This window comes from Heptranchias perlo, chromosome 21, assembly GCF_035084215.1.
Source record: "Heptranchias perlo isolate sHepPer1 chromosome 21, sHepPer1.hap1, whole genome shotgun sequence".
NCBI lineage: Eukaryota > Metazoa > Chordata > Chondrichthyes > Hexanchiformes > Hexanchidae > Heptranchias > Heptranchias perlo.
In genome coordinates this window covers 32,842,943-32,857,113 of record NC_090345.1, presented here as the reverse complement: position 1 = coordinate 32,857,113, position 14,171 = coordinate 32,842,943, and the positions used below count along the sequence as shown (strand labels likewise).

The window sequence follows — 14,171 nt, the reverse complement described above, 5'->3', positions numbered from 1 at the left end:
ATTCTTTTAGTCAAATGCTACATTTTGCAAATGGTTTGAAAAGCAACCTACTGCAAACACAGAAACTGCTAATGAATCTGCTTATTTTCATTGTCTCTCAAAGTAAAATAAAAACCTACATCCAATGTTAAATAGACAATGCTATTTATCAATCTCGTGCACATCATTTAAACTATCAGAAATATTTACATTTTCAAATTTAAATAGAATCTTACCTATTTTGATAAAGACAACTGGAGTCGAAACACACTTGCGTTTCCCATCATCAGCAAGGTTTGATGAGTTACCTGTACTGGGAAAGAGTTTTCCATTCCGGAATACAATAAATTGCAGCTTGCAAGATGAATTGTCAACAGTGTGCAAGGCTAGGAAATGAGTGAAAATTGCTGGTGGCAACTGAACTGATGCCACTGCTATGGTGTTCTGTAGAATTAAAGAAAGAGGAAAATATGTGAGTCACAACATTGTTGTTTTCAATATTTTCCTTTACAGCAAGGCATATGAACTGTCGCTTTTACCGACAGATTGGAAGCTACCAAAAAAAGGAGTCATAACCAGGGGAATTGCTATAATTCAGTGCATTTTAACAAACAGCACATTTCCATTGCCTGAGAGAGCCTTTCTGGTCAAGCTCCCTGCTGCAGAGGTGACAATGGTTCCTACCATCCATGCTAGAGGGTTACATCAACACTGCAGATCTTATTTAAAGAGACAACCTACCAGGTTTTTACCCTTCACTTGCAACAGAATCAGACAACTCACATACAGAATGAAATTCTAAAAGGTTGCACAGAAGTGTTTGTTCTCTATTAATATGAAATGGCAATGAAATAAAGTGCCTAATCAAAGTAAACACAGAGAGAAAACATATTTAAGTAGTTTAATTTTAGATTTTCTTCATATAGGCAACACCACTTTCCTTTATTCCTCTTAAATGAAGATGATTATTCATTTGGGTTTGTCATCTGCCACATTAATCACACATCAGAACCAAAAGCCTGCAGTAGCTCACAACATACCCTCATTAGGAAACTATATTTACACTGAATAAAACTCAGTAGTTTTTTTTTCCCTTGGAAACCCTTTGAAATAAACTTCAAGCTAAAGTTTCATTCAAACCTTTGTCCACAATATTATACATTATCAGTCATTAACAGTAGCAGCTTCTGTGGCATTTAGTGTACGTACAAGTATAAGTTAGAATGGTGATTTTGTAAAACCTTGGCAGCAGACATAATATTTGGAGACAGAACATTGCCTCAGGCCAGGTAGAGGCACACTGCGCAGCAAATGCCAAAAAGAAAAACAGAAGCTAAGACCGGGCACTGCCATTGACTCTACTCTGCCAACACATACGTGCCCCAGCAGGTGCAATGCTTCACATCAGTTATATCAAATAGAGGATGTACTGTCCCCTGTTCCTACCCCACTCAGGTGTATGTCAAAAGCCATCCAGCCCCTGTCCTCATTTGTCTCCACCTATGAAGCCAGAAGCCAGCAAAATAAAGTAAATATGAAGCAAATTTGCATTCTTTTAATTTTAAATATATAAATAAATTGACATTAATTCAGAGATGATCCACTCGGGTAATCAGAAAAATACAAGCAAGAACCCTAAGTTGCAAGCTACACTCTGTGTAACTGGCTCTGTCCAGCCAATTCCAGGTGCTGCCCCTACCACAGACCCACCAATTGAAAACACAAAGGGTACAGGTGTGGCCCACTCTGCAGAAAGGCAACACCGCACATTGTGGTGAAGCCAATATCACATTAGCCAGGAATGTTACTGAAGGTGTTACACAGATAACTCCATGAAATGTTATGGTTAAGGAATTTGTCAGAATTTCAGGTTTTAATATCTTGGAAGGAAAGTTGCTTCCAGATACCAGGTGAATGGTCACAGTTCGATTAGCATATCAGCAAATTTTTCCAGAGTGCCAAGTTCAACTGTGCTACACACGTGCTGATTTCAAAAAGCAACTTTTCCAGGTCCCTTGTTCTTAGACTTAAAAATTTGATGCAGGACAAACAACAACTCCGCTCCCTGACGTACAACAGATCACAGGATTACAGTCAGCAACGTCAACACAGGCTCTTGTTCCTCAGCAAGGATGCGTCCATACACGAACCAGTTCAAGGTTCCCAACGACCTAGATTCAAATTTTATAATGGGGTAGCTGCCAATTTGACCTAATCCATGATAAATGAAGCCCACAAAATGTCACTTTTGATAGCAGTGGCCTTACCAGACGATCAGTGGAACCCAGCCCCTCCTGGCTGTATATATCTCCTCTGGTGTGGTCGAATGTCCACAGCAAATGATGAACATGCACATGATCTTCACACAGTGCGTAACCAGCCCTGTGAAAATGAATCTGGAGCCAGAAACTCATTGATGCCTTGTCTTGACTGCACAGGCACCCCAGGGAATGCTATCTGAATGCTGATTCACTAATGCGCTTGGGTGTTTTGGCATACGATTTGAACATTCTAAACAACTATCTTAGCATGGAATGCTACAATTATTAGACAATATCATTGGTTAATGTTTCAAAAATATAAATTCTGGAATTAGGTTTTCAATTTGATGCAATATTCTTTGAAATATCTTTATGTACAAAATGATTAAACTCTGCATTATTTTCTGGTGACTATTATTGTGTGCTTATTAAATCATAATCACAATTGCCCCATTGAACCAACCCAGAGTTTATTTGGATGGAAATTCTATTGCATTTTCCTGAGATTTTTTTCAAGTTGAAAATTCACAGACATTTATTGTTTGATTAAATTAATGAAACAATGTATTTACTTTACATGGAACAGATATGCGTTAATCATATTTGACACATATCAGTAATCAGACACGCATCAGTGTTCAGGTGTGCTGTATATAAAACAAAATGACATTGAGAATGTAAGCAGATAGAATTTGTTCACCCATAATGTCTTCCGCATCATTTTCTGTTACCGTTATTCAGAAGCAGGAATTAGAATCTGCAGTACTGCTACCATGACAACCAGCTGCCTCCTATATACAGTATCAATTTGAATTTGTGCAGGCCATTTCCAATACACCATTCAGCCAGAAAAATATAACACATCTTGGAGGTAAGAGAATAATCCTCGCTATGCATCTATATAAAACCATGATGCAAAACAAATGGTTTAACGTACAATTTTGCCACAATTTATAATTCAGTAGCTTTGTAGAAAACAGTAACTGTTGTTTTCCTTCATTTTTAATATATTCTGCTTTACATACTTGTTAAGTTTGTATCATAGTTATAACAAAGCAAGGAAATATATTAATGTAACAGAAGCATAAACGTGGATTCCTATTCCCCGGTTTGCTATCTGTTGATCCTGCATGTAGTAATTCCCTCATCATGCATCCATATCATATTGTTTTGGACACGCTGTACACTTCTACTGCCAAGTACTATTACAGGTCATTAATAATATGTCATGTCAAAAATTGCACCTCTTTAGACCTCACAACCCTTTGTAATAAAACGTTAAGTACAGTTCAGTTTAAGGCAAGTGCAGCGACTGAACGAGGTGAGAATAAGTTCAAAATAATCAGCTTGTAACTGAGACAAGTTATTATATTTAAAAGGGATTCTTTGAAGGATTTAAAATAACTTTTAAAATATAATTACAATCATTAAAAGTGAAATATACCCCCAAGTATCATCTTGTCAATGTAATCAAGGATCTGCTGGAAACGACCATTATTTGGGGTCTCTTGAGATCATATTAAATCAAAAACAATGGTTAGAATGGCAGTGACATCATTGCCAGTATACACAGTGACTCACTGTATAACTTCAGGCAGAAATGTTGGTGCATTTTTCTCTTAGACTGTGTGTCTTTCCTTATAACATTTGTTGGTTTAAAACCAATTTGTATTGATCTGAATCAGCCTCTGGGTGATTTTGTCCACATAAAAAAATTAGCAGCAGTTTGGATGATTTTTTTTTCTGGTAAGAATGGAAGAAAGTCCAAACTGATTTCCATATATCTCCGCCATCACCAGTATTAGAGGCACCAAACCTGTAACCACTGATTATATAGGAACAAATGAATTTACAGGATCGGAAAAGGCCATTTTGGTACATTTGACCAGTGCAAACGTTCAGAGAGCACTCTAATATATCTCGTATATTCAACTACTTCTTTCACTAAAAAAACTATCTAGCTCCCTTTTTAATTTGTTGCCTGTATCCACCTCCACTGTCGACTTGAGCTCTCTATTCCTTGCATTCAACACTCTCTGTCTGTCTGAACTGCTAGATCACCTTCCAGCTTTTGAGGCCAAGTCCATGCTCCCTGGTTACAGAGTTCAGTTCATCTATACCCATTAGAGTCTTGAAAACTTTGATGATCTCCTTTCTAAGCCTTCTTTTCTCCAGTAAGGAAGAGTCACAGCAGCCTGCACAGTGCAAATACACAGGTCCACAAAGAAACAGTAATGTAGTGCTAACCTACTACTAAGCAGAAAAAACTCATTTTAAAAAAGCATTTATATTTTCTCCATTTATTTAGGTCTTCCTATATCATATACCATAGTCTGTCCAAAAAAGCAGGCAAATGACCAACACCAGGCTTTTGTAACCAGTGGCTAATAGGTGTTGCAGGGCAGTGGCAGATTCTATGCCCTTTGTGGGTAAGCTGTATTTGGTACCCATCCTGATGGTTGTGATTAGGAACTCACTGTATGAGGACTCACCAGTCAAAATCAGGTCCTACTACTGCATGGTACTGCTAAAGATCCACTGTGATATGGCATCATGCTGCATACATTAATTCTCAATTAAAATAATTATTAATAATTTACTTTAGAAGTCGGCCTGGGAATAAAAATCAGTAATGGATTAGTTTCAATGGTAAATCAGTACTAAGAATGAATAACATTTTTATACCAAATTATATCAAACTTCAGTGTGGAGTTAAACAAACTGATTGGAAATTAGATGCAGAAATATTAAAATAATTTTGGACACCCATCATTGCTTCCTGAAATAGATGTAGTACCCTTTAAAGGAGAGAGTTCAATTCTCTTTAAATTGTACAATGGTATGGCACCAGCTTATGCTGCTAAAACATCCAATGACAGGTCGAATGAATGCTGAAATTACATTGAACAAACATTGTCATCTGCCTTGCATTGAGACTGATCAAAGAAGAACATTTCTGATTTCTACTATCAAGATTAGAACTGGCTTCTACAATAAAAGAATTTTAATACCTTCATTTAAAAAAGTGAAGTGTAGAAATATCAAATACATTTTCTATAATTGTTAAGTTTAAATTTGGTTTGGAAACATATGTTAATAATTTCTTGTATTAAAATAAAACAGTCTCTTTTCAACAATGTGAAATGTGCACATGATTGTTTACAGCAACAAGCCATTTTTGGCTAAAATCAGGTTCTCCATCAGTTGTTGTAATACAAATGTAGACTGCTATTTGACAAATGCGTTAGGTATTCTAAACTAATAAACTAAACTAAAGCACAAAATGCTCCTCTTCATGGAAAATAACAAAAACAATGAGAACCTTTTGTTTGGAGAAAAAGATGGGCTTAACCTGACTAAGCTTAAACTGTTTCCTGTTTACTTACTGTTTTCTCATCAAATTTGTCCTTTTTTTAAGTGATCAAAAGGGGTGGCAAAATGTGTCACAGTAACACCATGGACTGTTCAAAACTGTCACCTGATATTTGCTGCCTCTCCAGCTTCACCAACAGAACTGGAGCTCTAACAATAATGGTGGCTGCAAACAAACAAAAATAATTTCAGATCAGCTGACTTAACACAGTAATCAGGGTGAAATGTGTCAAAGGCAGTAGCACAAAATGGGCCATAGCAAATCGATGGAAAAGAAAATCGGGCGGAGCACAAAACGGGTGGCTGATTCGCTATCGTCTGTTTTGCGCTCCAGCAAAAGACAAATTTCACCTCATGATTCCTGAGTGTGTCAGGCAAATATCCTCTCAATTTGATCTTTCATTATCGTATGAAGCTATCAACCCATGAGACATTACATGAGCAAATATTAATGATTTCAAGATCAAAGTAGTATTTGATATAGGAAAATATACCTATCCGCTATATCCAGTATTGTCAATGTTTGTTCTGACTTGTCTTGTATAACTCTATAACTTTCATGTATATCAAGCGATTGTCAACTTTCTTTTTAATAATATAAGCCATCAATAAAAAATCAACATTTATCCTGTTTTATTGAAATTTAAGATACAGCAGTGTACTTTGAAAACCATCGGCAACATTGGTTTTGGCAGCATCTGGGTAAACACACCCACAGTTTTCAGCTACTTATTTTCTTTCTTAGAATGCAATGAGATGGGGGTCTACACATTTTGTGACATAATTCAAAGTGACTCATATCTATCCATCCTTTCCTTTTCTTTTACATCAGATCAAAGGTTGCCTCAATAGAATTTCTGTCATGACAACAATGTTCAATCAGCTGTATCAGTTTAAGAATAATTAGGTGGATCTTCATGTGACCATTTCCATCGGGGAGAGATGGGTGGAGTGAGTGCGATGGAGCAGTCCGAGACCCATTTTTACAGTCAGGCCTCATTAACATTCCGTCGGCCAGCTGCTTGCATATTTGGAGAAGATTGCCAATTGGACGGGGCAGAGCCCAGCCAGTGCAAGTAAGTTAAAGGGGAGATGATCCTGGGGAAGGGCCATGGAGGGTCAGGAACAGGGGGGGGGGGGAGGGAAAGAGAGAAAGAGAGATTGAATTTTGTGGGGCCAGGAGGAGCATTAATGCTCCTGTTAAGCTCACAAAATATCATTTACAAACCTTTTTTTAAAACTTTCTTTCAGCGGCCAGCAGCAGCCCCTTTAATAATTGCTAGTTGGGCTGCTCAACTCCAAGTTCCAATGGGCGGAGTGCGCACAGTGCACGTTCCACCCATTGGTACCTCAAAATTGCACTGGGGTACTTTTGACGTCATTGGACCCCAATTCCTGATTTGAAATGTGCTAATGTGGCTCCCGCCTGTCTCCAGCTGGCGCTTGGGCTGCCCATTTATGAGGCCTCAACAAAATGGCGGAGATGCAGACGTTGGCGGGTAAAGGGTGGTAAGTGCTGTGCTGATATTTTGTGGTGCTACCACCATGTTCATGTCTGATGGAGGGGATGAAAATTGGCCCCAATGTCTCAGAATAATAGTTTGTAAATTTTAAGTCCTTTTCTTTTTCCTAATCTTTCTTCTCAGCTATTAGTCATAGGAGCAGATATATACGCCCTCTTACTTTGGTATTTTGAACAAATATATGTCCATTCATAGTTTTCATATTTTAAACATCAATCTTTAATGAATTTGTGTACAGAATATATAAATATGACATCATAATTATATTTTGCTCCCATTCAGAAGTTGAAGTTTTCAGAGAATCAATTCCTTAATTTGCATCTGGAGGCATTCCTAAACATTCTTATGATACAGTATAAGTCCATGCCAATGCAGACACCCTGGGCTTTCCCAGAACAGTGTAGACTCAATCCAGCTTCAGAAGAGCTTTTCCACTTCAAGCTTGATAAACTTATCCTAGCAAAGAACTGCTGGATAAGGCTAAACTAAAACTGTAGAATAATTTTTACTTAGAAACAATAAAAACACCAGTGACAATTAGTTGTGATACCAAAGAGGTGGTGTAACCCTACTTTCAAATCTATATTTTAGTTCTCAGATGACATGTTTAGGGCCACAGTACTAACTCACTGCACCATTTTCAGCACGACTATACCAGTAACATTCAAAAGGGAATTGGATATATACTTGAAAAGGAAAGCTTTGCAGAGCTATGGGAAGGAGCGGGGGAGTGGGACTAATTTTGTAGCTCTTTAAAAGAGCCGACACAGGGAAAATGGGGCAAATGGCCTCTTCCTGTGCTGTAAGATTCTATGATTCTATTTGGTTTTCATACTCTTTATACTTCGATACAGTATCCCATCAAATATTCCATGAACAACAACTTGCATTTATATAGCGTCTTTAACATAATAAAACATCCCAAGGCGCTTCACAGGAGCGTTATCAAACAAAATTTCACACCGAGCCACATAACGAGGCATTAAGACAGATGACCAAAAGCTTGGTCAAAGAGATAGGTTTTAAGGAGTGTCTTAAAGGGAGGAGAGCGAGGTAGAGAGGCGGAGAGGTTTATGGAGGGAATTAGAGCCGAGGGCCTAGAGAGCTGAAGGCATGGCCGCCAACGGTGGAGCGATTAAAATCGGGGACGTGCAAGAGGCCAGAAATGGAGGAGCGCAGAGGTCTCGGAGGGTTGTAGGGTTGGAGGAGGTCAGAGGTAGGGAGAGGCGAGGCCATGGAGGGATTTGAAAACAAGGATGAGAATTAACAGTACTGGTTTTATGGAAGCACATGAATATAGCTTCAGAATGAATTTCACTACATAAAAAGTTTTCAGCTGGATTTGATGCCTAGTGACACAGTAGCTGGATGAGTAAGTTTGATTTTTTAAAATCATTTTGCTGCAAAAGAAATGGTTCTTGGCAAGGTACTAGTAATTTGAATATAGCAGCGTTTCTGTCACTGGGCTGTTCCAACAGACTCGTCCAGTGTACAGAATGCTATGGTTTGAGAAAACCAGCTTGTATTCAGATAACCTTGCTGTTTGCTTCACATTCCTTATAAAGTGAAGGGCAAGGCTGGTAGAAGTAGGGAACCTTGGATGATTCGGGAGATTGAGGCCCTAGTCAAAAAGAAGAAGGAGGCATATGACATGCATAGACAGCTGGGTTCAAGTGGATCCCTTGAAGAGTATAGAGATTGCCGGAGTAGAGTTAAGAGAGAAATCAGCAGGGCAAAAAGGGGACATGAGATTGCTTTGGCAGATAAGGCAAAGGAGAATCCAAAGAGCTTCTACAAATACATAAAGGGCAAAAGAGTAACTAGGGAGAGAGTAGGGCCTCTTAAGGATCAACAAGGTCATCTATGTGTGGAACCACAAGAGATGGGTGAGATCCTGAATGAATATTTCACATCGGTATTTACGGTTGAGAAAGACATGGATGTTAGGGAACTTGGGGAAATAAATAGTGATGTCTTGAGGAGTGTACATATTACAGAGAGGGAGGTGCTGGAAGTCTTAACGCGCATCAAGGTAGATAAATCTCCGGGACCTGATGAAATGTATCCCAGGACGTTATGGGAGGTTAGGGAGGAAATTGCGGGTCCCCTAACAGAGATATTTGAATCATCGACAGCTACAGGTGAGGTGCCTGAAAATTGGAGGTAGCAAATGTTGTGCCTTTGTTTAAGAAGGGCGGCAGGGAAAAGCCTGGGAACTACAGACCGGTGAGCCTGACATCTGTAGTGGGTAAGTTGTTAGAGGGTATTCTGAGTGACAGGATCTACAGGCATTTGGAGAGGCAGGGACTGATTAGGAACAGTCAGCATGGTTTTGTGAGAGGAAAATCATGTCTCACGAATTTGATTGAGTTTTTTGAAGGGGTAACCAAGAAGATAGATGAGGGCTGTGCAGTAGACGTGGTCTACATGGACTTTAGCAAAGCCTTTGACAAGGTACCGCATGGTAGGTTGTTACATAAGGTTAAATCTCACGGGATCCAAGGTGAGGTAGACAATTGGATACAAAATTGGATTGACGACAGAAGACAGAGGGTGGTTGTAGAGGGTTGTTTTTCAAACTGGAGGCCTGTGTCCAGCGGTGTGCCTCAGGGATCGGTGCTGGGTCCGCTGTTATTTGTTATTTATATTAATGATTTGGATGAGAATTTAGGAGGCATGGTTAGTAAGTTTGCAGATGACACCAAGATTGGTGGCATTGTGGACAGTGAAGAAGGTTATCTAGGATTGCAACGGGATCTTGATAAATTGGGCCAGTGGGCCGATGAATGGCAGATGGAGTTTAATTTAGATAAATGTGAGGTGATGCATTTTGGTAGATCGAATCGGGCCAGGACCTACTCCATTAATGGTAGGGCGTTGGGGAGAGTTATAGAACAAAGAGATCTAGGAGTACAGGTTCATAGCTCCTTGAAAGTGGAGTCACAGGTGGATAGGGTGGTGAAGAAGGCATTCAGCATGCTTGGTTTCATTGGTCAGAACATTGAATACAGGAGTTGGGATGTCTTGTTGAAGTTGTACAAGACATTAGTAAGGCCACACTTGGAATACTGTGTACAGTTCTGGTCACCCTATTATAGAAAGGATATTATTAAACTAGAAAGAGTGCAGAAAAGATTTACCAGGATGCTACCGGGACTTGATGGTTTGACTTATAGGGAGAGGTTGGATAGACAGAGAATTTTTTCCCTGGAGAGTAGGAGGTTAAGGGGTGATCTTATAGAAGTCTATAAAATAATGAGGGGCATAGATAAGGTAGATAGTCAAAATCTTTTCCCAAAGGTAGGGGAGTCTATAACGAGGGGGCATAGATTTAAGGTGAGAGGGGAGAGATACAAAAGGGTCCAGAGGGGCAATTTTTTCACTCAAAGGGTGGTGAGTGTCTGGAACGAGCTGCCAGAGGCAGTAGTAGAGGCGGGTACAATTTTGTCTTTTAAAAAGCATTTGGACGGTTACATGGATAAGATGGGTATAGAGGGATATGGGCCAAGTGCAGGCAATTGGGACTAGCTTAGTGGTATAAACTGGGCGACATGGACATGTTGGGCCGAAGGGCTTGTTTCCATGTTGTAAACTTCTATGATTCTATGATTCTAAAGTAAAAAAACTGATAATTCAAATAATCTGCCAGGAAACATATTCCACAGATAAGTAATTAAACAACAATTTTATGTGGCAAGAAGGAAAGAAGTTGCCATACAGCAGGAGATTATTAAATTACAGTGTTATGCAGCAAAGAGCAAGAACAATACAAAAGAAGACCGGAGAGTTAGGGATACAATGCAAGCATTAATGGAAATGACAGATAGTTCTGCTTTGAGAAAATAGCATTGCATATTGGATTGAAATAATTCAATTTTACTATTCGTGTGTGGGTGGAAAGGTTGAGACCCAAATCTGAAGTCTAAATTTACCTACATTTCTATGTTGATTAATCTGAGCTTTCTTTTCAGTATCCAATCCACACAAGACTCTTGTGTTGAGTTAAATGTGGTGCATGTTTGTTTCATTTGCGTCATAAGATGAGGAACAGAAAGTTTAACTGGCTGCTTGTGATAATTGGGAAAAGACAACTTCCAAGAACCACTATGTATCACTGGAGCCAGACATGACCTTCATCCTCCTTGAGAGAAGCCTCACCCTCCTTACACTCTCTTAATTTAACCCTGATCCGGATCTGACTGAAAACTCTGCTTTGAGTTCAATGAAGTGATAATCATCAGGCAGGGTGTCAGAAGAAGTAAAAAGCCAGTTCTAAAAAACAAAATCTCACAAACAGCATGCAGTAAGCAGTTTGCACATTTGTAGCTTTTGATGCTGAATCAAATTATTTCATGTAATTGTGCTGCTGTAGATTTTTCATTTTCTGACACTTTTAACTTGTTATCAGTAGTTTTGCAAATAGGATGCCTGTGGTAACACCAGGGAGAGATAACAAATAAATCAATTAGTCTGTTTCATTGGGAGAGAGAAAAACATTCGACTTTCACTGCAGACAGGTTATTTTTGATGTTGATTAATCTGAAGACAATATGCGATTTGGAGGAAAGTTAGATAAAGGAACTTGCTGGAACTTTATCAAAGATTGGTTTCCAGTGTGAAACAGTATTCTAACCTTCAAAGCTTAGGCACCAAAACTTATCAGCAATTTCTCACTTGCACGGCAAGAAAAATACTATGCAGATATATTAGTCAGTTCTATCAGAGGAATAGTCATAATAACATTTTCACCTGACGATATCCATTATTGAGACTGTTCAACTTTTATTTATTGGGCTTCATTTGTCACTGGGAAAAAGAAAGGATTTGTATGAAAGAAATAGGAATTGATGTACCTTTTTTCTGCCCATGATTTTAGATTGTTAGGTTAAATCCAAATTAAATGGCACCAGCCAGTGTCTCCAGGTCACTTACGTGGGAGTTCCTTTGTTCTGTGACAAAATAAGTATGTTGGTGGCCAATACATGTAGCTGGCTGCACTGTTGACGTCGGCTGTGGTTAGGGCAGCCAGATTTTGCAAAGGGGGCACTCAAACAGGCATTGGGCCCCTATTTGCAGATGCAAGGGCCTAACGTCTGTTTCAGGTGTGGGCCCTGGAGGCCTCTTTTTCAGCCTTTACCAATATTGCGGGCGGTGCACTTCCAGCGTGTAATGAGCGTACATGCCCCGCACGCCATATTGGATGCTGAGGCACCCGTTTTGCGCCTAAAAAGCGGGCGCGGCACCAATGAATTTCTAAGCGAATGATTCCTACAACAACCACTTGCATTTATGCAGTGCTTTAAAAAAATGTCTGAAGGCATTTTGTGGAGGTGAAAGAGGGAGAGATGCTGAGCCTTTGAGGCTGAGTTAGGTGGAGGTGACTGAAAGCTTGGTTAAAGAGATGGATTTTGCGGTGCCTTTTAAGGTTCAGGAAGGAGGCAGAGAGTTGGAGGGACTTGTGGCACAGAGGGAGAACATAAAAACATAAGAAATAGGAGCAGGAGTAGGCCATACGGCCATTCGAGCCTGCTCCGCCACTCAATAAGATCATGGCTGATCTTCTACCTCAACTCCACTTTCGCGCCCTATCCCCATATCCCTTGATTTCATTAGTGTCCAAAAATCTATCAATCTCAATCTTGAATATACTCAACATCCACAGCCCTCTGGGGTAGAGAATATAAAGATTCACAACCCTCCGTGTGAAGAAATTTTTCCTCACCTCGGTCCTAAATGGCCGACCCCTTATCTTGAGACTATGACCCCTAATTCTAGACTCTCCAGCCAGGGAGAGCAGCCTCTCAGCATCTACCCTGTCAAGCCCTCTAAGAATTTTATACATTTCAATGAGGTCATCTCTCATTCTTCTAAACTCCTGAGAATATAGGCCCATTTTACTGAAATTCTCCTCATGGGACAACCCTCTCATCCCAGGAATCAATCTAGTGAACCTTCGTTGCATCCCCTATAAGGCAAGTATATCCTTCCTTAAGTAAGGAGACAAAAACTGTACACAGTACTCCAGGTGGTCTCACCAGTGCCCTGTATAACTGCAGCAAGACCTCCTTACTCTTAAATACCAACCCCCTTGAAATAAAGGATAACATACCGTTTGCCTTCTTAATTGCTTACATGTTAACTTTCTGTGCTTCATGTACAAGGACACCCAAATCCCTCTGAATACCAACATTTTAGTCTCTCACCTTTTAAAAAATATTCTGCTTTTCTATCCTTTCTACCAAAGTGGATAATTTTAAATTTCCCCACGTTATACTCCATCTGCCACCTTCTCGCCCACTCACTTAACCTGTCTATATCCCTTTGCAGCCTCTTTGCGTCCTCCTCACAGCTTACTTTCTCACCTAGCTTTGTATCGTTGGCAAACTTGGATACATTACATGTAGGATGCATCGGAAGCCGGAGGCGAGGACAAGAGGGCAAGTTAGGCTGGAGATGGTTGCAGAAGTAGTATGGGGCCAAGGCTGGAGGGGGATTTGTAGATGAGGATTTCATATTTGGTTTGTGGAAGCCAACAAGGTTGTTGGTAAAGGACAAGTGTTGGTCAGGGTACATTTATTTTTAACCAAGGACCAAAATGATTGCTTTGGTTTTCCTGACGTTCAACTGGAGTTAATTCTAACAGATCCACAACGTAATGTCACATTAGCTGCCCTTTCAGCACCCACTGGACTGTGCTAAGAGTTATCAGGCATAGAGTAGGCCTCAGACTGCCACACCTCATAATACAGCAGTGGTGCTCTGAGCACCTGTCATCCCAGCATCAGCACCAATCTTTAAAGAGACTGATTTTACTTTAAAGTAAAAGACAATTTTATAATCTGAGGATTTTCTCATGGTCTTCAGTATTCTGTTCACCTAGTCACTTTACAGCGGGACAATAACAGCTCCAAAAGCATTCCCCAGGCTCTGCAGAGAGGACTATTAAAGCCTGTGTTTCTGTTGAGTGGAACTGTAAGATTTACAGATGTTTTTGTTGTTTTAAGTAGTCAATTCAGATTGTATGCAGTGCAATTTG

The 14,171-nt window shown here is 39.8% G+C and overlaps 1 protein-coding gene across 2 annotated transcripts in view; it reads right to left on the bottom strand.

Annotated features, from left to right (window-relative positions):
• Window positions 1-14,171, bottom strand: part of LOC137340110 (adhesion G protein-coupled receptor A1) — a 387,365-nt gene that overhangs the window by 74,488 nt on the left and 298,706 nt on the right. The window contains exons 1-2 of one of the 2 annotated variants that reach the window (XM_068002425.1): window positions 2,247-2,493; window positions 216-423 (exon numbers count right to left, since the gene is read on the bottom strand). In XM_068002425.1, the coding sequence (XP_067858526.1) occupies window positions 216-423; window positions 2,247-2,393 (355 nt within the window). In that variant the 5' untranslated portion in view covers window positions 2,394-2,493. Of the gene's footprint in view, window positions 1-215; window positions 424-2,246; window positions 2,494-14,171 lie in introns of those variants that run through there. The other variant, XM_068002423.1, reaches the window with a different exon arrangement.